This window comes from Notamacropus eugenii, chromosome 6 (genome assembly GCF_028372415.1).
Source record: "Notamacropus eugenii isolate mMacEug1 chromosome 6, mMacEug1.pri_v2, whole genome shotgun sequence".
Lineage (NCBI taxonomy): Eukaryota > Metazoa > Chordata > Mammalia > Diprotodontia > Macropodidae > Notamacropus > Notamacropus eugenii.
The window spans coordinates 53,416,320-53,440,637 of NC_092877.1; the positions used below are offsets into that span (position 1 = coordinate 53,416,320).

Here is a 24,318-nt window from a genome sequence, read left to right on the forward strand (position 1 = left end):
TCCTCCCTTTTGGTGAAATAGAAACTCGGTAATATAACTCATTACATCATCACAGTTTTTCACATATCACAGAATTCTACTTTATGAAAAGACTTACCCTCCTTTTGCTGGAGGAAAAATCTTTCGGGTCGATGCTTGTTGTCAGTGTTGCATTCCTCTTATAGCTTACTATTTGAAGTCACTTCTTTGTACCTAGTTCTGAACTATGCTTAATTATGCTCACCGTGAACAATATTGTTCCTTCCAGAAGGCACAGTCTTTCCAGTACGAAGCTACTCAGCCCTCAGATGTCTAGCGATGGTGAGGATTCCCACTTGGCATCCACACTTGGCGTGTGCAATAGAGAGATAGTACGAAGAGGCGCACTCATTCTTTTCTGTGATTATGTTGTAAGTTTTACAATCAGATGAATGATAAAGGGATGTATTTTCAAAACTCCCAGTCCTACCTACAGTCAACTCTTATGTTATCTAGTTACAGATTCTATGATTTTGAGATTATAGAACCTTTGACCAATATTTAATCCTACTCTGCTTTTAGTCTTCTAGTTTTTGTGAGGGTCAACTCTTTTTTACTGCCTAATTGGTATGTACTCAGTCACTGAATATTCATTTTTGTACTTGTCCAGGAAAAAAATTAAACTGGTAGGTCTTTGCTCCCAAATAGTGCCTGAATAGGGAGAATTTGGGTAGTATCTGTTGTGTTGGATCATTTATGCTACTTTTTCCCTCCACTAGCTTAGATAATAGAGAGTTGACTGTAGTGTACTTTCTTTTCATTTGTTTATTTTTCCATCAAACCCCAGTAAATAAAATAGCTTCAAGGGTGCTTTGTTAAGTAGTGTTTAGTAAGTCAGGCAAATTTATTTAACTTCAGTAAAAGTTCTTAGGAAAGTAGTTTCTTCATTGGTATGATAGGTGCCTTTTTATTTTGCTTTATACCTAGTTTCTATTCAGGTTGATATATTTTCTTTCTACCCTACTCTACTTCCAAACCTTTTGAATATCATTCTTTAATATTACCTATTCACAGGCAGTATATATATATAAAAAAAAACCCAAACCATAAAATGATAAATTTAAGCAACACAAAAGATGGGGAAGGGCGGTAGACAAACTACTGTTTACAGTTTCTACGTAAATAGGTCTTAAAAATCTAAAAGATCTAGTTTTGAAATAACATGTAAATATTGTTAAATGAAATAAGAGCATGGGTATCTCTGTCTTTATAGGCTATATTATATAGCTAGCTTAGCAAATTGATTGTTAATATCAATCCCATTTTCACTTGGAAAAACCTAGAGATTCCTTTTGGGAATTTCCTTCATATAGACTGAGTTGAAAACTCTTGACTTAAGATGTTACCTGGCTCTGGGGCAGGGCAAATTCTGGCCTTCTGTAGAGAACTATTGTCCTCAAGTTCACTTTGAACAAACTTCTTTAAAAAAGAAAATAAGAATTGTGAGCTCTATGCTGAAAATCACTGGCAAAAAACATAACATTTCTTCTCCTCAAATAGTTTGTAGTGTGATAGAGAGAATGCATCTTATATACAAATGTAAGATAGAATTTGATTGCAGCAAAGGAGAAATCCAAACAACATACTTTAACGTGTTTTCTGATTAACGTACTCTCTCCTGAATAGGAAAGTTTACTTGAGAAACCAAATTAATTAACTCTTGCTGACAATTTTCCAACTTTGTGAGAGATACAACCCATGCGCAGTTTCTTGGTGATGATAATGGTGGAAAGATCATTGTACTTGGAGTCCAGAGACTTGGGTCTGAATCTTGGCCCTTCCTATTGATAGCTTTGTGACCTTGGACAAGTTGTTTTAACCACTCAGAGCCTCAGTGTCTTCATCTGTAACTTTTGGGGTAATACTAGTTAGTAACATTTATCTACTTCACAATTGTAAAGTACCAGAACAATGTGAGTTACTCTAGATCCAGAAGGAAAGGTGTTAGAGGACTTGAAGGATTTTAGTCTCCAGTTAAAATCCTTTGAGGCACCTCTTCCTATCCACATAGATTATGGTCTGAGCATGCTCTTCCTAGACAAAACTAAAAATACACTGATACGTTGTGGTACCATATGCTTGTATCCCATCTTGCATGGACTACTAGTTTGTCTTGAAGTGTCACAGTCCAGCTATCTAACTGCCATTTAACACATACTATTTTATACCTCTTCTTGAGTGTTGAAATTGTTTCACCTTGAAGCTTTTAGATTTTGTAAATTGAATCTATTCTGCAAACCTGGAATTTTTTGTTTCGTGCTCACATAAGTGCTACACATTGATAAAGATTTTCTTTGTTCTCCATAGCAGAGATTTTTGAAAATATAGTATTAAAATATAAATATGATCATTTTTGCTTTGGAATGAGGAAATGTATTACTGTGTTCTTTCTTCAGTGTCAAAACCTGTATGACTCAGAACATTTAACCTGGCTTATTGTGAATCATATTCAAGATTTGATCAGTCTCTCCCATGAGCCTCCAGTACAAGACTTTATTAGTGCAGTCCACAGGAATTCAGCTGCTAGTGGGCTTTTCATCCAGGCAATTCAATCTCGCTGTGAAAACCTTTCATCTGTAAGTCTGTCTTCAATATACTCATGACAACAATAATGCCATCTCTACTTCTCTCTTGAGATAATAAGAATATTTTCTTTTAATTTCAGTTCTAATTGAATTCAGCAAACATTTATTAAACACTTCCTGAGTACATATTATTGTGCTGGGATGCTATAGGAGAAGCAGTTTTAAAATGGAACATGGTCCCTGCCTTTATGTAACTTCCAGTCTAGTTTTAAGCATGTGATACATAAACAGATAATTGTAATGTGTCATATATGATAATATCATATGATATTATATTATGACATATTATACATAATTACATAATATATAATAGTATATTGTATGATATGTAATGCTATTTGATATATATTATGATAACTCATTAGATAGGTTCTGAAGAGAAAGCTATGTGAAGGGAGGGAGGGCTTGCCATATGCCTAGGGAGTTGCAGGACATCTTGCAGGAGGTGACATTTGAGTTAGATTGGAAAGATTTGGTAGGAATTTATTAGGCAATTATTAGGGATGGGAGATAGGTGGGGTTGGACGTTCTAGGACCAGGGAAAATGGGGAGCAAAGGCATTAAAAGTGAGAGAGCATGGAGCTTATTGGGAACACAGAACATCTAATTCATCTGTTGATGAATAGAGCAAATGAGGTTAATATGAAATAAAACTGGGAAGGTATGGTAGCTGCCAGGTATGAAAGGCTTTGATGCTAGCCCAAGCAGTAGAGAGCCTGCAACAACTTGTAAACAGAGCAGTTGTGAGGTTCATGTCAAATATGTATCCATGAAAAATCATCTGTGATCTTTCCTTCTCCTTCAACAATTTAGCCAACAACCCTGAAGAAGACGCTGCAGTGCTTAGAAGGGATTCACCTCAGCCAGTCTGGTGCTGTGCTCATGTTGTACGTGGACAAGCTTTTGTGTACGCCATTCCGTGTGCTGGCTCGCATGGTTGACACACTTGCTTGTCGTCGAGTAGAAATGCTTTTGGCTGCCAACCTACAGGTACCGAAATAAACCCTTGATTTTGATATCTAATTTAAACTTGTGAGTCCAGTCAGTACAGTTACATGTTTTTATCCATAGTATTTTCTTATTAATACTTACTGGCTGATCTAAATAAGTGTGTATTTCTCATTCCTTCTATGTTTGATGTGCATATCACATCTGTTTATCTTTGTTTTGACCTGCCTTTAAAAAGATATCTCATGTAATGTTATCTTTGATCCTCTTAAAAACGTATAGGAATTTTTGGTTCATATATGTCCCTGTTTTCTACAGAACAGCATGTCACAGTTACCTGTGGAAGAACTGAATAGAATTCAGGAATACCTTCAAAAAAGCGGATTAGCTCAGAGGTAATACTTTTCAATGCAAGTGAGTGCTTCAAGAAAAACCCAGTATCTAAACATAAAAGGCATTTAAATTGAAATGGGAAGGTTTAAGTAATTATTCAAGTGAAAGGAAGACTGTTATACAAGAGGTTCCTTGAAGTATGTCTTTAAATTGTGTTAGTCTCCTATTTTGTACTTGATTTACAAAACTAAATTCATTTAGAAACAGACAAGTGGAAGAAAATTGTTTTAGAGGTGTTAGGTCCTGTGGATTTCTAGATCTCTCTCTCCCTCTCCATGACCCTTTCTCTGTTCTCTCCCTCCCTCTCCCTCCTCCATTCTCTTTACTATCCCCCTGCCCCATCCTTTTCCCTCTCCCTCCCTCCCTCCCTGTCCCTCTTTTTCTCCCTCTTCTGCTCTCTCTCCCTCAACTTCTCCCTTAATCTCTCCCTTTCCCCCTCCCTTTCCCTTCCCTCCCAGTTTCTTCATCCATAAAATATTGGGGTTGGGGGTGGGAAATGACCTCTAAGGTCCTTTTCTACATCATGATATTTTAATTTATAACCTTAAAACACTATATAAATATGAGGAGTTGTGGTCAATAGTATTTTTTTTAAACAAATGACTTTTTAAGAACGTAGCTATTGCAGAAAATGTGGAAGACCTGGTCTTTTGGCAAATATTTAATAACAGGTGAAGCCGCTCATTGTCAAAGAAGTTGGACATGAATTTGAAAATTATTCTCATCTTTCTAACAATTTGGAGTAAACATCATCTAATTAATTACTGCAGTACTGAAATAGGAGTCAGAAAAACCTGACTTAGATTTTGGCTTCTTTCTTGATAAGCCAAATGCTTATAATCTTACAGAATTCTCTCTCTGCGAAATGCAAAAACATCAAGAAAAATCACTATTTTCTTTCATCAAATTGTATTTGCAAAGTCTGTATAAAATGTGTTAGTCATGTCAGGCTTAAAAAGTACATTTACTGTAGCTTTTATGCATTTTCATGATATTTGCTTATGTTTTGGATCTGAATAGGAAGTTTCAAAGAAGAATGTCCTTGAGACCTGTGAGGTCTACAACAGCAGCCAGAGTAGTAGTAATAATAATATAATTGTAATAAGAGTAAGCCTTTACATATTTTAATATTATACAGTATTTCACATATATAAATAAAGCATGTATTAAACCTCTCTATATACCAGTCATTGAGTTAAGCCCTGGGGATTCAAACACAGGTAAGCAAGACCTTCCTTGCCCTCAAGGAACTTGCACTAGAATATCAGTCAGCATGTATTTTAAGCACTGGCAATCCACCCTGCCAAAACAAACAAAAAGAAACAACCCATCTCCTGCTCTCAGAGTTCACAATCTGATGGGGGAGACAACATCCAAAATATTATGTACAAATAAGATATACAGTATAAAATGGAGATAATCAGCAGAGAAAAAGTACCAGTATTAAGAGGTCTTAGGACAAGTCCTGTAAAAGGTGGATTTTAGTTGGGACTTGAAGAAAAACAAGGAGGGCCTGAGACTCAGTTGAGGAGTGAAAAAATCACAGGCATGGGGGACAGCCCCTAGAAAAGCTGGGAGCTGGGAGACGAAGTGGCAGGTGGCAGGACAGCAGCAAGGCCAGTCTCCCAGGCTGGGGATAGCACTTCATAGTGGGACTGGGGAAGAGATGGGGGAAGAAAGGGAGGGAAAGGGGGTAAAGGAGGGAAGGGAGAGAGAGAAGTAGGGAGAGAAGGATAGAGGGAGAGAAAAAGAGGGGAGGAGAGGAAGAGGGAAAGAGGTAGGGAGATAGGCAAACAGAGCCTGGCCTTCCAGAGGTGGAGACCATCTCATGGTAGGCTCATGGTAGGGCAGTGAGGATAATGGTAGAATATAAACCTGGGAATGAGACATACTTTGTCTCATGTAGTTTCCCCCCAATAGTTCAGGGATTTAAGTATTATCTGTATTATTATCTGCATTTCACAGATGAGAAAACTGAGTCTCTTTAAGTGTGTGTAACTTGTCTGTATTCAACCCTGCTTGTCTGCTTTGTTTTTTTTGTCTGACTTTTAAGTCCTGTGTTGATTTTTACACCACAACTTTGTGAGCAGTTGAGGACAGCTGGTGTCTGCCTAATTGTTTGCCTCTTTATTATGAAATAGATTTTGTTGTGATTTTTGAGCTTGGCATTCTCAAGCTAGAAGGCCCAGTGTGAAAATGGGCATTAGTTTGTCTCTTTTTCCTAAGGAAATGAACCTTTCAACACATGACCCTGTGGCAGAAATTTCAGGCTGTGTTTGAGGGTTAGGTGTTTAAGTAGGAAGCAGATAAGAAATTTTAGCTTTCTGAATATGTGATAGGCTGTGTGCCTCTTGTGTGTGCGTCTGTTAAGTAGGACACAGTAGTATGCTGCATCTGACATTTCATGGGTTTTGGTGCTTCCTCCACCTGTTCAATCCCAAACCCCTATGCCCCCTTCTAAGTGGTCTTAATGAGCTGCTGTGTAGAACAGTATATCATGGGTATCCAGTCTCCTGCTTATGAAATTAGGCTGGCTCAATATCAAATGACAGGGAAAGTGTTTGTTGGCAGACTTTTCTAGTTTGTTAGGCACTGCACTAGGACTGCGATTTTAATTAATGTCCCCTCTCCCCCACCTCCAGTCATACTCTGAGTCAAAGAACGCAACTATTTTTATCCTCATTATTCAGATGAAGAAACTGAGGCCGATTGAGGTCAAGTGACTCTTCCAAAATTAGATAGCTAAGAATCAGCAGGTGTCAGGCCCTGCAACTCCAAAGTTCTTAGAATACTTTACATTTCCTATTGCAAATGTTCACTGAGAATAAATTTTTAGAAAATTGGTTTTTCTAATAGGAGTAAAACATAGCTATGATTTGGAATTAAAAACAGCATCACTTTCTGTAAATTTGTTGTTTTTTAATCTGACTAGTCTCATTCTGATTGATACCTTAAATACCACCCATGTTTACAGTATTACATGCTTACTCTCATTCTGCCCATGCTTTTACCATTTCATGTAACTACAGTCTGTTAATAATGTTTAGAATTCCTTGTTTCTGTGGTCAAATCTGTAATCTTAAATAGATTGTTATTGGTAGGGGTTAAACCAGGCAGCCTTTAGGATCACCTGTATTCCAAGTTCCTGTGTTTTTATTTCACTTGTATTTCAGACACCAAAGACTCTATTCCCTGCTGGACAGGTTTCGTCGTACAGTAGCACCAGAGACAGCTAGCCCTTCTCCTGTAGTCACTTCACACCCCCTGGATGGGGACAGTCACTTGTCACTAGAGATGATAAATCCAGACCAAGTAAGTGAACAGAGCTTTTATTGACAAGTATACACTGCCTTACCTTGTAATGTCCATGAGTGCAGATGGATGTAGCAGGGCTAAAAATATTCTTGGGCTTTTGTCGAGCGTGCTGTCTTAGGTTTGTTTCAGTTACTAAAGTGATATGGTGCCCTAGAAAGAAGAAAACTTATAAGTAGACCAGATCTTAGGATTGTTTAGCTTTTGGCTCTCTCATCTTATGTTGAAGTAGAAGGGGGAAAATGGCCTTGATAATGAGAGGATAGCAACTCCCTTGCCTTTTCACATTTTGAGACCTCTGGGCTTAAGGAAGAAGCACTTGGGAGGAAATGGGGGAGCTTCTTCTTGTAAAAAAAGGAAATATTGGATGCTTGTTCATTTGTTAGGCGGTGAATTGAACAACGAAGTGGAGATGTGAGGATCTGATTGTAGGTGGTTGAATGGGGACAGTGATAGGTTGAATTACCTCACTGTAGAAAGGCTATTCAGATTTAAAGAACAGTCCAGTTTTACAGATGTTTTCTGTACTCCCAGTGCTCATGTCTCTTCTTTGATTCCTTTGTGCATTGTATTCTTTTGCCTGGCTCTTCTCACCCTCATCAGCATCTGAGATTACTTTCCAACCACCATCCTCACCCTTCTCTGCTTACTTGAAGGAGTCAGGCACTTTGCAGGTTACTATATATGATGGCAATAGAGCTCTCACTGAAGACCTGACTCCTGCTGCTGTCTTTATCCTCCAAATGAAACACATTGAGAAAGTACTTTGTGGAGAAAGACATGGTTAAATGTTTTCAAGTTTCTTCTCCTTTCCTTTTGGAGAAACGGAATTTAATGTCACCCATGAACTTTAGACTTCTAGGTGGGTGTCTCTCCTTCCTATTTTAGTTTAGCTAGTTTTTAAGTCTCACAGTCCTGGTAACTCATGAGGGGAGAGGGTTCAGAAAACAAAAGACAGGGTACCCTGTAGAGCATCCTGCTGTCATCAGTTTTGATCTCTGACAAAGCAAATGACGTTCATAGTCCCTGAGGCCTGGCAAAAAGGAATTGCATGTAAAGTGAAGCGTTTCAAAATTCAGTTGTAAACATTTAAGTACATACTGTGTGCGTAATGTGTTTATCACCATACATAAAGAGCTAAAGCATAGGTCCTGTCCTTGAGGAGATTATGATCTAAGAAGGCTGAAAGATACTTACTCAGATAACAGTAATATTCAGTAATATATGATAAATGGAGTGGAAAGATACAAAATGAAATTGAGATCAGGAAGTCTTCATGGAGTAGTTTACATTAGAGATGAGCTTTAAAAATTGGATAAAAATTCAGACACTTTTTTTGAGTTTTGTTTTAAAGTCAGGAATACCTAAGTTTGAATCCTAATTCGGTCACTTACTATTAAGCTATGTGACCCTGGGGAAGTCACTTAACCTCTCTTGATCTCAGTTTCCTTATCTGTAAAATTTAGGAGATAATAGCATCTACCTCACTGGAGGGATTGCCTTGAAGATCAAATGAGATAACACGTGTAAAGTGCTTTGCAAATCTCAAAGTGCTACATAAATGTTAGTTGTTTATTGTTATCAGTATTATTTTGAAGGCCTTTTATGAAAAGGGATTTACTGCCTTACATTTCACTTTCAGATAGCACTTATTTTTAGGACAGGAAATGATTGCTTAATGATAATAATGTTGTGGAATGGATGAACAAAAAAGCATTTCCTTATGCAAAGTACTGTGCTGAGTCCCAGTAGAAAAGTAAGACAATTTCTGCTCTCAAGAAGGTCACCTTCTAATGGGGAATAGGTCACATGGAAGTCAGATGGAAAGGTCCCATAGTCTCTCATGCAGCGGCAAAACATATGTAATTGCCTATTCTTTAATGTCATTTGTACCATTAAAAATCATTGGTTTCTGATGTTAAATCATTTGACAGGGCTAAGGATTTTAGTGGCAAGAACTTTGATTTCTGGGTCATCAGTAGCTGTGGTTGTAGCCCCAAAGGAGTGGTGGTCAGGGGTTGTTTCACAGGATGAGGCCACTGGGCTGGAAGCATTTCTACTTTCTACTCTTTTGGTTTGAGGGCCTGTGGCTCTTCTCAGGGTCTGAGGGGAGATGGTGTTTAGGGTTGTGGTAATGGTGATCTCTTGTGCCTGGCACCTAGTGCCTTGCTGCTTCAGCCCAACTGGCAACCTGCACTGTTAACTGGGCACTTGGTGGAAGTAAAATGTCACACTTGTTTGTTAAACCTTAAAATTAATTAATTTCTCATGGAATTAATTGAAGTGGGAGTTAACCTGTGCTTGACCAAAAGAAAAATTATTCTTGAGTCTAGATGAAATAGAGTGGGTTTTAAAAGAAAGGACTTGTCTTTCAGAATTGTCTTTCATAGAGACCATTAAAATGAAAGAGTTCATCATTTTTCTTTTAGGACTGGTATGTGTCTCTAGTCAGATCTCAGTGTTGCACTAAGTCAGACTCAGCACTGCTGGAAGGTGCAGAGCTGGTAAATAGGATTCCTCCTGGTGAACTGGCCCCTTTCATGATGAATAAGGTAAGTATTCTTTGTGTAGTAAGAAGAGGGGTAATCTGTTACATTATTTGGTTCCATTTACACTTAGTTCTGGTTACTTGGTAGATAATATACCATACTTGAAATATACTGTGCATTAGGCAACATACTATTCTTGAAATGTATACACAGAATATAGCAGTTCTGTGTAAGGTATTTCTCATGGTAAAATTTATTGTATTTTTAATACATATAAGGAATATTATTAATCATACCAACATTAGCCTTCTAGGATCATTGACTTGAATTCAGCCATTCATATAACTAAAGAAAATGAAGATTTTTTTCCAGAGCATCACCAATTTTTTTGAGTATCACCTTTAATGAAAATGACAAATAATGCAGAAATCCAGATTAATGTTTGTCATTAAAAATTGTCACTTATATTTGAATGTACCATATTTTATGTCCTAATTGCAGAATTCTCAAATAAATAAAGATAAATTAATTAAATGTTCGTTGAGTAAAATTGTTTATTTGTTTTTGATTAAGTTTTCAAAGAAAAAATCATTCTTAGGAATTCAAGACAATTTTAAAAATTTATTTTAAAAAATAATAATAATAGATTTTCTCAGTTGAAAGTAACCTTAAAGATATAGTTCAGTCCCATTCCTCATTTATGAATCCCTTTTACAGTGTCTCTAGCAACCAGAGAGGTTGAATTGTGTTGATAAAACCCATAAGGACCTCCTGGGAACTTTCTGGTTTCCCAGTTTGACTGTTGTTCCTCTCTCTTCTGCAGTCACTTCCTGCACTTAATAGATTTTCCTTCCTTAGCTATCTTTTAGGGATCAGCTAAACAAACTGCTTTCATTGAACCAACCTTTTGACTTGAAATTGCAGAAATATGAATACTTTTAAGGACTACCCCAGGTTATACAGATTAAGACAAATAAAGTCTTTGGGATGTTAGCAAAGGTAGATAATTAATACAAGCTGTTTTAAAAAGAGTTAGATTTCAATAGTTCAAGTAACTATTGTAGAGTACTATAGATGAAAACTATTAATAAACTTAAGAACAAAAGTTGCCTTGAATTGCTTGACTTGGTTGTATTGTAATGACTGTTCCACATTTTGATTCCTACTTACACAATGAATAAAAAAGAAAGCCTACTTTAATGAGAAGAATTTTCAGACTTGGAAATTGTTGACTTGTTGTTAGCTGGGTATGCAAAGGAAACATAACGGAAAAGGCTTGTGAGGCTACAGGGTCTCTGGAAAAGAGCACTGGTTCTAGCATCTGAGGACCTGAGTTCAGATTCCCTCTCTGACACTAGTAGAGTGACTGTAGTCAAGTCAGTTGGCCTCCTGGAGATCAGTTTCTTCAAGTGTAGATTGATGTGCTTGGCCTAGCTGGCCTCCAAGGTCCTCTTCATCTCTGGCTCATCTCTGTATATGATCTGTGAAAGTGATCCACTGTAATGAAGTCATGTCATCCTTTCTGTTCACCTTTTTCTCTGATGGAAATATATAGTCTCTCATCCTTTCCCTTTGACATTTGTGATTTCAGGAGTTCAACTTATCCCTCTTAGCTCCTTGCTTAAGTCTTGGTGTCCGTGAAATCTCCAGCGGTCAGAGTAGCAGCCTCTTTGAGACTGCCCGGTCAGTGACCCTGGACCGTGTGACCAGCCTGGTGCAGCAGCTTCCACCGAACCATCATGTTTTCCAGCCCCTTTTACCCATTGAGACTTCAGTCTACTGGAATCAGCTAAGCGATCTCTTTGGTAATCCAAAAAAAAAAACCCAAATTACACATGTTTATCTCTTATTTGATAGTGCCTCCTCCAGTGTGCTGTGTTGTATGAGGGAAACAGCCATTCAGCTTGGAGTCCAAATGCCCTGCTTCAGGGTTGCTTCTTATTTGTGGAATCCTTAGACCAATTGTTTATCCTTTTTGAGTCTAGGTTTGCTCATCTGTGAAATGAATGTAAGACAAAGACATAATCTCTACACTCATGTGAGGATCAAATTAGATTACATAATCCTTCTCTAAAGTACATTATAAAATAGACACAAATGTTTGGTGAATGCTCTTTGGCTAATACATTTAACTATTAATTGATCTAACTTGGGCAGCACTTCTAAGTATTTTAACTAAAATTTAATATCTTTGGCAGATTTTTTGAAACTTGTTAACCCTGTAATTTCAATTTTGTGAACCTTCTTGATTTCTCTACCAATTAAATTCTTTTCCAGGAAATACTTTGACTTATCAGTCAATTACTACCCTGGCCTGTGCCCTTGCTCAGTACTTAGTATTATTTTCTAAGTTACCAAGTCATCTTCAACTTCCCCCTGAAAAAGAGAGGGATGTTCTGAAATTTGTCGTGGTGGCACTTGAGGTAAGAGCATAAGAGTGGTGAGAAACTCAGTAACCTATTTGCACTTCTTATTTAAAGGTGTCATTGGGTGAGAAAATAGGAGTGGGGCTGGGTGATTAGAGGTAAATAACCTGCAACAGAGAGCCACATCAGCTTAAAAGCAGTAGAAGGTTAGGATTTATTATTTCATTGAGTTCTCAGCATATTGTTGATGTTTGATTAGTGATTATTTTCAGTGTCATACCTTTTCTCAGGTAGAAAAGCCTGAAGTAATTTAGTAGAGACAAGGATATGCCCTTCATTTCAAAAATGCCCCTTAAATACAGTGTAGGTAGTCACTATGCTGTGTGTTAGTTTGAAAAAGACATGGGCATTTTAGGCAAATAGAAATTGACCATGTTGTAAATCACAATGGTTTTTATTTAGTGAGTAAGGGGACTGGAATTTCTCATCAGGTGTTTTGTTTTTCAGACAATTTACATCGTAGAACTGATTAGAATGTGAAAGAGAATTATTGTCTGGGTACTTCAGGGAAGGTCACTTCTGCATTTTACTGGTAGATGAAGGGGACAAATAAGGCATTTGGGCCCAAACTACAGATATTTTATTTTTAGGATTCCTCTGCTGTAATCAAGGGACCTAATTTAGAGCTTCCTATTCTCAGAATAAAATCTGGGTTTTAATAAAAGACAAAGGTAGAACTTTTAAAGCATTCTTGATTTTCTCTAATTGGCAACAATCTTTCTTTCCCCATGTATTACCCATAGTACCTCATTTGTACCTATTATATTAAATAATGTTGTGGCTTGTAGTTTTATCTTTGTGACTTGTCACTCTGTTGAACTATACGCTGCATGAAGGTAGGACAGTCTTCATGTCTTGATTTTATCTCCCTCCTCTTGCCTTGCACAGTACCCCTTTTACACAGTGCTTTTATTACAAATGATCATTGAATCAACAATTCACATATGACATATTTTAAGCTTTACAAAGAATAAATTTTAATTGCATTTCAAATTTGTATTTTCCTATTTTAGGCCCTGTCATGGCACTTAATACATGAGCAGTTGCCATTAAGTATGGATCTGCAGGCTGTCCTGGATTGCTGCTGTCTAACTTTGCATCTGCCTGGTCTTTGGAATATGTTGTCATCAGTAGAGTATGTCACCCATGTGTGCTCCCTAATTCACTGTGTTCGATTTATTCTAGAAGCAAGTGAGTAAAACATATGTCTTTGGATTTTTTTTCCCTAATTCTTTCATGAGGATCTGGTACTGTGTAGTATTTTAGCATTTAGGCCACAGGGTGTACATTTCCTAGAATTATTTTTAAACCTTATGTTAGCTTTTTGATCCCTGGGCCTGTTTTGGTGTTTGGTGTTCCTAATCTTAAATGAATATTAGATTAATAAAATCGCATTTGAAAAGATTACTTTTCCCCTGGCTTCATTTGTAACAGACGTTCCTATACCACATTTTAATACTTATGTATTGTGAAATTAAAATGGCTTTTCCTTTTAAAAAAAATTTCAAAAAGGCCTATTAAGGATCATTACCCAAAATTTTAAAATTTGAATATTATTTAGTGGAACTTAGGGAATGTTTTAAAATTTTACTTTCTAAAAAGTTGAATTTTATACAATGTTATTTTGAAGTTTGATTGTTCAAATGATTTTAATCTGAATATTTTTAATAAATAACTTATAAATAAAGATTCAGGGATTATTATCCAAAGACGAGAATTCCAGATTTGAGAAATTGTATATTGACTCTAATGAATTGCTAAATAATCACTGGTAAACAACCCTCCACATATGAAGGTTACAGAGGGTCAGAGTGTGATTAATTGATAGCCAGAATTTTAAATTCTGCTTCCTTGTGAATATGAAGAGTTTCAAAAATTAATCTTTATCTGGTCAGCTCAAAGCACACTGCTGGTGTATGATTGATGCTTAATTACTGCTTGTTGAGTAATTGATTTGTTGCTTAGTCAAGTGATTTTCTTATCCAAGACCAGGAATAGCAAGTCATCTATACCATCATATTGCCAGAACATAGGATCATTGCTTCGAATTCTTAAGGCTTAGGAAGTATGATATTTTTTATATAATTGTTAAACTATATTGAAAAACTTTTTTTGGTTTTTATGTAACTTTAGTTGCAGTTCAACCTGGGGACCAACTTCTTAGTCCAGAAAGAAGTAAGAATACTCCAAGAGGAATCAGTGAAGATGAAATTGATTCAGATGTGCAGGGTGAGTTTTATGGCACAATTTTTCTTGTCTTGTAAGAAAAAATTCCATTTTGAATCGCTATTGGTGTGAGGCTTACTGGAAGGAGGTATCATAGAATCTCATAGTTAGACTGGGCATCACCCAGCCTACACTGGAATAAAAATATTTTCTAAGACAAAACTATCTTTGCTCTAAGACCTTTAGTAGAGATGGAAACCCATTACCTCTCTCCCTCCCTTAATCCCCTCTCCATCTATTGAAAGGGCAAAAAATAGAGTACCCATTTTACATAAGAAGTTAAGCAAAATATATTTCCACATTAGCCATGTTCCCATGGGGTGGGGGTGGAAGCAAGAGAAATAAAGGGGGAGAAATACTATAATCTGCCCTCTAGTCTGTCAGTTCTCTATCTAGAGGTAGATGGCATTTTAACATCATGAGTTCATGTTTTTAGGTTTTTGACATTTAGAGTTGTGGCAGATCATTATATTGATCAGTGTCACTAAGTCAGGCAATGTAGCCTTAACCACATATTTGCCTTTCTTTTTTGAAGCCTCACTTTTGATTGGCCAGAGATGAAAGTACCATTTCTGTGCTAACTAAAGCCTACAGTTTCTTGTCTTCTACGTCTGTAGTGCTTTTCTTTCTGACAGGATTATTTTGTATCTGAATCAATAAAAGTAGACATGTCTTTAGAGATTTACATCCATGTCTTGGATACCTTGAACTGCAGCAGACACCTTATCAATTTCAGGGTAACAAATAGCTGCTGCCTGTGTACTTTTCAGTGGGGAGTAAGCACAACTACTCAGCTCATCCCAGAATAGCAGTTCTGATGGAATAGAAGGGTCTTCTAGTCTAGTCTAATCTGTTTTTGAAAAAGAATCCCTTCTATAACATACCCAAGACTGATCATCCAACCTCTGCTTGAAGATATTGAGCAAGGAAACCTGCTACCTCCTGAAGGCATCTCTTTTGCTTTTGGATGACTCAGATTGTTAGGAACGATCACAAGTCTCTGTTGACCTCTCTAACTTCTCTTCATTGCTCCTAATTCTGCTTTTGGGGCCCAAGAAGAACAAGTCTAATTCACTTTCCACATGTCAGCCCTTCAGAAGAACACTAAACCTCGCCCCATGTTGTACTTTTTTTTTTTTGTTTACTTGGTTTATGCAACTTTATTGAATAAAAATCAATACTAGCAGAGCTATTAGTTGATCGCTCATCCATTGGCAACTTGCATCATATTCCGTACTATATTGAACAGTGTTTTGGAAGATAGATTAACTAATAGCTCCAAGCCTCCTAACAAAATTTAAATGAAAATTACAAAAAGTTCAAGACCCTATCTTGGAATGCAAGGGGTGTTTAACTTCCAGTTTCCATTCTCTGTAGAACAAGAATAAGTCATTCCTTGATTGACATGCATAAAAATACATCACGTTTTCTGTTCTGCTGATGCTATAAATTCAATACCAGTTCTCCAAACACATCATTTATGAGCATAAAGTATATCATGAAAACATCAAATCTCTAACAATAGAAGGCTTAAACAAGATGGATGCTGCTACAGTAATGTTGCTTCCTTTGATGTGACAATTTTGCATCCATCTCCCTCCCCCTCAGATGGTATCTTCAGCATCTGTTAGATCAGTGAGGAATGGTTGTAGTCTCATAACCAAGTTAGAGTGAAGACATTGGCCACATAATACACATGCTCCATTTTAAAAAAAATTCTGTATCTTGGTCAGTTGTTCTTTTATAACTGCTTTACAGTTTCTAAAAGCAGCTATTGTCCAAAGCTGGAAGAACTTAAATCTTCTCAGATGAGCATGTGCATGAATGGAGGGAGGTAAACAAAAAATAAAATTAAAAAAGATGAGGTCTGATAGAGAAGCAGCCAGATAAGAAAATCAAAAAAGGAACAGTAATTTAAAGTTTATTCCAGCTATAATACAGGTTATTCTGACTTTAAGGTAGCATCACATGGCATACTTCTGAGTTCATTTTCGAGATATTCTTTTGTATTTGTCTTTGTTTTATAGATCCATGCAATCTCTGGCACTAAGAGGTTATCTGGGCTTGGATCACATAGCAATGAACAAATGGATAAAAGAACTTTAGAAATGGTTAAAGTAGGAGACCAGTGTGATCTTTGATCTTAGAATATTGAGACAAATGCTGCCATTTACTGGATTAAATGTTCGGATTAAATAAATTCTTGTTGTAAATGCAACCTTAGGTGGTTTAAAGGGGTAGTCTGTAGGGAAATGAATTGTCAAAAAGAATACACCACCTTGATATAGGCTGTCATTAGGTCCCATAATTGTGGCTTGCCAATGAAACACATCATCCCCAATTTGACCTGCAGAACACTGTACTTGGAGGATCATGGACCAAATCGCTAAGTTCCTTATTAATCTATTTCAGTGCCATGGTGCATGCTTCTTTCCACCAGACTCTGCACTCTCTTGGTGGGCAGAAGGGTCCAGCCAAAAACTCGATTATCCTAGGTAGTGAGGAGGAGTTGGGGGAGGGGACCTCTCTTCTCACACTGGCTCTGCCCGACACAGGCACTGAGGGGTGGGGGCCTCCCTCAAGCTGCAGCCTTGTCCTCCTCCCTACAGCTGGTGTATCTCTGGCCCTATGGGGCTCATGCGCATGATGCAGCCCCGTGTTGTATATTCTACAAGTGAAGCCTCCATAATTTTTTCAGCCAGTGCTAAGGTTTCATAATCTCATAATCTCAAAGCCTTGCATCATCCTGCTTGCCTTCCTCTGCATATTTTTATTCTTAACAATATCCTTCCTTAACTATGGTGCCCAGTGCTGAGCACAGTCCTCCAGATGTAGTCTGAGCAGGTTTATATAGCATATATAGCAGCATTTTGATCTCTCTGGTATATTCTTTCTTAAAGCTACAATGTCATACTTATGATTCATATTGAATATGCAGTAAGATAAAATGCTCAAATCTTTTCCAACTAAGCTGGTTTCTGGCTAGCTCTCTCCATCTTATACTTGGGAAGCTGGGTTTTTTGACCCAAGTATAAGCCTTTCCATTTATCCCTCTGGGCTTTTTATCACTTTCAGTTGGATAAGTATGACCATCTTTTTCTGAATATTTATCCTGGTCATTGATAAAAATGATAAGCAGATAGGGTCAAGCACAGTTCCCTAGGACACGTTGCTAGAACTTTTTATCCAAATTGACACTGAACATTAATATTCCTTTTTGGTTCTGGCCATTCAGCTCACTCTGAACTCACGTAACGGTACTAGTATCTAACTCACTTTTCTCCAACTTTTCCACAAGCTAGCATGAACCATTTGGTCATCTGCTTTCTTGAATAGGAAAACTATATCTAGCTTTCCCCTAGTGTTTTACTTATGAAATAATAACTCTTGGAAAAATGGTAATGAAGTTAGTCTTATGTAACTTTTTCTTGATGAATCCAAGCTTACTCTTTGTGATCCCTACTTATTTCTCTAGATATTCACTAACCATCCCTTTAACAGTGCAATATGTGGAAAACAATATCCATATGGACTGTACTAATGTAACGGAAAACAATACAAAATGGAAACCGAACTCTGAGTAATTCTGGTAATCACTTTTGGTTCAGAAGAATTATTAACGAGACCTATTTATTCTCTTGGTAGAGGCAGAGTGCCTCATACACCGTTCTTTTCCCTTTCTGAAAATCCCTATAGCATTTACTCTTTTACCCTTCTCTGTAGTTTCCCTTTCCCCAAGGTCTTTCCAAGATTACCAAAAACCTCAGCAATGACGTATTGCAGGTCTTTCAGGTTGTGAGTATGTCGCTCATCTCTGGGCCTGATAAATCAAGCTCATCCAGTACAGGACACGATCATCTTACTAGTCCCTGCTTCTCTTACATGGCAGCTTCATCTTTTGGTTCATTCCCATCTAAAACTCCTTCTCAGCAGTGAAAGAGGCGAGTAGGATCTAAGCAGCTAGCTCTGCCTGCTGTGTTTCCCTTGCTGTTATTTCAGTCTCTCTCTGTAAGTGGTTATGGCCATTCTTTTCTCCATTTTCTTTTGGTTTTTTAAAAAATTTTCATTTGTTGGGTGATAGGCTCCCTGTGCATCCATGAGAAACCTGAATAATTAAAATTTTCCACATCTCCTGTATCATGCCTCCTACTCAATCTTGTGATTTGTTTCTCAAAGTACTCACATATTTCGTCTTTCTTCAGTATTCACTATTATTCTGTAATGATAGTTTCCTTTGTTCCTGCTCCTGGAGATTTCCCATGGAGTGTTAGAAGCTGCTTCACCCTCTTCCCCTCCCTGTCTGTGGAAGGAGCCTCACATGTATTACTTCTTGCCAAGGGCTCAGTGGGTTCTCTGTCACAGTTGTCTAGAATCCTTACGTCAGGATTTTCTTGTACCTCTTTATTCTTAATCTACTTTGTTTTTACCGTGAAGGCCTCTCATTTTTAAAGGAACAGCACTTTATTCTTCCTGCTAACTTGGACAACAGAAAGCAATTTCTTGGTTTCCTTTACTTTTTGTCTTTTAGAAGAGAGAACACTTTGTACTTTGAGCTTTGATTTGAATTAATTTACTGTGTCAGCAAGAGAAGCGTTACATACCGATGCTTTATGGACATCTTAAACTAGATGTCTTGCATGCATCTCAATTTCTTTTTTTTTTTTTAATTTATTTATTTATTTTAAGTTTTCAGCATTCATTTCCACAAAATTTTGAGTTCCAAATTTTCTCCCCATCTCTCCCCTTCCCCCACCCCAAAACACTGAGGATTCTGATTAGCCCTTCCACCTATCTGCCATCCCTTCTAACAGTCCTCCCTTCCCTTATCCCATCTTCTCTTTTGTCCTGTAGGGCAAGATAAATTTCTATACCCCATTACCTGTATTTCTTATTTCTCAGTTGTATGCAGGAACAACACTCAACATTTGTTCCTAAAACTTTGAGTTCCAACTTCTCTTCCTTCCTCTCTCCCCACCCATCCTGATCACTGAAAAGGCAAGCAATTCAATGTAAGCTATATGTGTGTAGTTTTGCAAATGACTTCCATAATAGTCATGTTGTGTAAGACTAACTATATTTCCCTCCAACCTATTATGCCCTCTATTTCTTATATTCTCTCTTTTGACCTTGTCCCTCCCCAAGAGTGTTTTACTTCTAATTGCTCCCTCCCTCCCTTCCATCATCTCCCCTACCCTGCTTATCCCCTTCTCTTCTACTTTTCTGTATTGTAAGACAGGTTTTCATACCAAGTTGAGTGTGCACTTTATTCCTTCCTTGAGCCAAATGAGTAAGCTTCATTTTTTCCCTCTTTCCTCCCCCCTTTTCCCCTCCATTGAAAAGACTTTTTCTTGCCTCTTTTATGAGAGATAATTTGTCCCATTCCATTTCTCCCTTTCTCCTCCCAATATATTCCTTTCTCACCCCTTCATTTTATTTTTTTAGATATGATCCCTTCCTATTCAACTCACCCTGTGCTCTGTCTGTGTGTGTGTGTGTGTGTGTGTGTGTGTGTGTGTGATCGTGTGTGATCCCTCCAACTACCCAGATACTGAGAAAAAGTTTCAAGAGTTACAAATGTTATCTTTCCATGTAGGAATGTAAGCAGTTTGACTTTAGTAAGTCCCTTATGATTTCTCTTTCCTGTTTACCTTTCCATGCTTCTCTTGATTTTTATGTTTGAAAGTCAAATTTTCTTTTCAGCTCTGGTCTTTTCATCGAGAATGCTTGAGAGTCCTCTATTTCACTGAAAGACCATTTTTGCCCCTGAAGTATTATACTCAGTTTTGCTGGGTAGGTGATTCTTGGCTGCAATCCTACTTCCTTTGACTTCTGGAGCATCACACTCCATGCCCTTCGATCCCTCAATGCAGAAGATGCTAGATCTTGTGTTATCCTGATTGTACCTCCACAATACTTGAAATGTTTCTTTCTAGCTGCTTGCAATATTCTCTCCCTGACCTGATAACTCCAGAACCCGACTACAATGTTCCCAGGAGTCTCTCCTTCTGGATCTCTTTCAGGAGGTGATTGGTGGATTCCTTCAATATTTATTTTGCCCTCTGGCTCTAGGACACTAGGGCAGTCCTCCTTGACAACTTCATGAAAGATGATGTCTAGGCTCTGCCCCTGATCATGGCTTCCAGGTAGTCCTGTAATTTTTAAACTGTCTCTTCTGGATCTGTTCTCAAGGTCAGCTGTCCCTCCAATGAAGTATCTCACATCATCTTCCATTTTTTCATTCTTTTGGTTTTGTTTTGTGATTTTTAGGTTTCTCATAAAATCATTAGCTTCCATCTGTTCCATTCTAATTTTTAAAGAACTATTTTCTTCAATGAGCTTTTGAACTTCCTTTTCCATTTGGCTGATTCTGCTTTTTAAAGCATTCTTCTTCTCATTGGCTTTTTGCCATTGGGAAAAATGGCTATTTCATTGTTTGAATTAACCTATTTTTAAAGGTGTTATTTTCTTCAGCATTTTTTGGGTCTCCTTTAGCAAACTGTTGATTTGCTTTTCATGATTTTCTTGCATCTCATTTCTCATTTCTCTTCCCAATTTTTCCTTCATCTCTCTTACTTGATTTTCAAAATCCTTTTTGAGCTCTTCCATGGCCTGAGACCACTGAATATTTATTTTGGGTGTTTGGGATACAGAAGCCTTGACTTTTATGTCTTTCCCTGGTGGTAAGCATTGTTCTTTATCCTAAAGGATGGGAGAAGATACCTGTTCACCAAGAAAGTAACCTTCTATAGTCTTGTTTTTTCTCCCTTTTTGGGGCATTTTTCCAACCAGTTACTTGACTTTTGGGTTCTTTGTCAAGAGTAAGGTATACTCTGTAAGATCTCAGTTCCTCCAAAGTGGCACAATCAAGCCTGCACACTGATCTGGGAGTAACCAGAAACTTTTGTTCCCAGAATCCGTGAGTGGTAGAATTTCTTGACCACAGTAGCCTCACCTCCAGGTCTGCCTCGCCAGCACTCAAGGCTGAGGTTCACATCAATTGCTCAATTGCCCCAGGGGCTTTATGATGAGGCCTCCAACAATGGATGTGAGCTGCTGCCTGCTTTGGGAGCTGCTGCCCACTGAGGCCTCTCCTGCCACCACCTGGGGCCAGAGCTATGGGGGGGGACCCTGCTCCTGTCTTGGCCAGCTGAAAAAGCCCTCTCGCTGACCTTTGGTGCCTGTGGGTTGAGGAATCTGCGAACCAAGGCTGCTGCTATTGGGGATTTTGTCCTCGAGGCCTGCTCTGATCCTCCTCTATCTGCGTTCAGTGCGATAGACCTTTCCTATCTGCCTTCCAGGTCACCCTGGGCTGGAAATCTCCTCCACTCTGTCATTCTGTGGCTTCTGCTGCTCTATAATTTGTTGAGAGTCATGCTTTTTTTTTTTTTAAATTTATTTATCTAACTTTTAACATTCATCTTCATAAAATTTTGGGTTTCAAATTTTCTCCCCATTTGTCCCCTCCCCCCACACCAAAACACCAAGCATTCTAATTGCCCCTGTCACCAATCTGCCCTCTCTTCTATCATCCCTCCCTTTCCTTGTCCCCATCTTCTCTTTTGTCCTGTAGGGCCAGATAATTTTCTATACCTCATTACCTGTATTTCTTATTTCCTAGTAGCAAGAACAGTACTCGACAGTTGTTCCTAAAACTTTGAGTTCCAACTTCTCTTCATCCCTCCCTCCCCACCCATTCCCTTTGGGAAGGCAAACAATTCAATATAGGCCATATCTGTGTAATTTTGCAAATGACTTCCATGATAGACGTGTTGTGTAAGACTAACTATATTTCCCTCCATCCTATCCTGCCCCCCATTGCTTCTGTTCTCTCTTTTGATGCTGTCCCTCCCCATGAGTGTTGACTTCAAATTGCTCCCTCCTCCCATTGCCCTTCCTTCCATCATCTCCCCACCCTGCCCCGCCCCGTACTTATCTCCTTCTCCCCCAGTAAGATAGGTTTTCATACCAAAATGAGTGTGCATTTTATTCCTTCCTTTAGTGGAATGTGATGAGAGTAAACTTCATGTTTTTCTCTCACCTCCCCTCTTTTTCCCTCCACTAAAAAGACTTTTGCTTGCCTCTTTTATGAGAGATAATTTGCCCCATTCCATTTCTCCCTTTCTCCTCCCAATACTCCTCCTCTCCTCTCTCACTGCTTAATTTCATTTTTTTAAGATATGATCCTATCCTATTCCATTCACTCTGTGCTCTCTGTCTCTGTGTGTGTATGTGCATGTGCGTGTCTGTGTGTGTGTATGTAATCTCACCAGCCACCCAGATACTGAAAAGTTTCAAGAGTTACAAATATTGTCTTTCCATGTAGGAATGTAAACCGTTCAACTTTTGTGAAGTCCCTTATGACTTCTCTTTGCTGTTTACCTTTTCATGCTTCTCTTCATTCTTGTGTTTGAAAGTCAAATTTTCTTTTCAGGTCTGGTCTTTTCATCAAGAATGCTTGAAAGTCCTCTATATCATGGAATGACAATTTATTCCCTTGAAGTATTATACTCAGTTTTGCTGGGTAGGTGATTCTTGATTTTAGTCCTAGTTCCTTTGACTTCTGGAATATCCTATTCCACACCCTTCGATCCCTTAATGTAGAAGCTGCCAGATCTTGTGTTATCCTGATTGTATTTCCACAATACTTGAATTGTTTCTTTCTAGCTGCTTGCAATATTTTCTCCTTGACCTGGGAACTCTGGAATTTGGCCACAATGTTCCTAGGATTTTCTCTTTTTGGATCTCTTTCTGGTGGTGATCAGTGGATTCCTTGAATACTTATTTTGCCCTCTGGTTCTAGAATCTCAGGGCAGTTTTCCTTGATAATTTCATGAAAGATGATGTCTAGGCTCTTTTTTTGATCATGGCTTTCAGGTAGTCCCCTAATTTTTAAACTGTCTCTCCTGGATCTATTTTCCAGGTCAGTTGTTTTTCCAATGAGTTATTTCACATTATCTTCCACTTTTTCATTCTTTTGGTTTTGTTTTGTGATTTCTTGGTTTCTCATAAAGTCATTGGCCTCCATCTGTTCCATTCTAATTTTGAAAGACCTATTTTCTTCAGTGAGCTTTTGAATCTCCTTTTCCATTTGGCTAATTCTGCTTTTTAAAGCATTCTTCTCCTCATTGGCTTTTTGAACCTCTTTTCCCAGTTGAGTTAGCCTATTTTTCAAGGTGTTATTTTCTTCAGCATTTTTTTGGGTCTCCTTTAGCAAGGTGTTGACCTGCTTTTCATACTTTTCTTGCATTTCTCTCATTTCTCTTCCCAGTTTTTCCTCCACCTCTCTAACTTGATTTTCAAAATCCTTTTTGAGCTTTTCCATGGCCTGAGCCCATTGAATATATATTTTGGATGTTTGGGATACAGAAGCCTTGACTTTTATGTCTTTCTCTGTTTGTAAGCATTGTTCTTCCTCATCAGAAAGGATGGGAGGAGATATCTGTTCACCAAGAAACTAGCCTTCTATGGTCTTTTTTTTTTTCCCTTTTCTGGGCATTTTCCCAGCCAGTGACTTGACTTCTGAGTGTCCTCTCCACACCCATCTTGCCTCCAGATCCACCCAGCCAGTGCTTGGGGTCTGAGATTCAGATGCTGCTTCCCAGCCTCAGGGCTTTGGGTGGGGGCAGGGCTGCTATTCAGTGTGAGATTAAGTTCAGGTGCTCAGGTAGGGGCAGGCCCGCCACTCACGGCTCAGTTCCCTCAAGGGGTTTATGCAGAGACCTTCAACAATGGGTCTGAGCTCCTGCCGGGCCTGGGAGCCCCTGTCCGTTGCCGCCTCCACTGCTGCCTCCCAAGGGGGCCCGAGCTATGGGGACACCCCACTCCCCTTTCCGCAAGCCAAAAAGACTCTCTCACTGACCTTTGGTGCCTGTGGGTAGAGGGACCTGCGTGGCTGCCGGAGATTCTGTCCTTGAAGCCTAC

General features: G+C 38.4%; 1 protein-coding gene and 1 pseudogene across 2 annotated transcripts in view; one reads left to right on the forward strand and one right to left on the reverse strand.

Annotated features, from left to right (window-relative positions):
* HTT (huntingtin) overlaps positions 1 to 24,318 on the forward strand; it is a 220,444-nt gene that overhangs the window by 144,919 nt on the left and 51,207 nt on the right. For both annotated transcript variants that reach the window (XM_072620070.1, XM_072620071.1), the window contains 10 exons: positions 248 to 389; positions 2,415 to 2,594; positions 3,417 to 3,593; positions 3,870 to 3,946; positions 7,118 to 7,256; positions 9,686 to 9,808; positions 11,337 to 11,550; positions 12,023 to 12,168; positions 13,185 to 13,362; positions 14,305 to 14,400. In XM_072620070.1, coding sequence (XP_072476171.1) covers positions 248 to 389; positions 2,415 to 2,594; positions 3,417 to 3,593; positions 3,870 to 3,946; positions 7,118 to 7,256; positions 9,686 to 9,808; positions 11,337 to 11,550; positions 12,023 to 12,168; positions 13,185 to 13,362; positions 14,305 to 14,400 — 1,472 coding nt within the window. The remainder of the gene's footprint in view (positions 1 to 247; positions 390 to 2,414; positions 2,595 to 3,416; positions 3,594 to 3,869; positions 3,947 to 7,117; positions 7,257 to 9,685; positions 9,809 to 11,336; positions 11,551 to 12,022; positions 12,169 to 13,184; positions 13,363 to 14,304; positions 14,401 to 24,318) is intronic.
* LOC140511079 (ubiquitin-conjugating enzyme E2 D3 pseudogene) lies at positions 16,362 to 16,815 on the reverse strand (annotated as a pseudogene).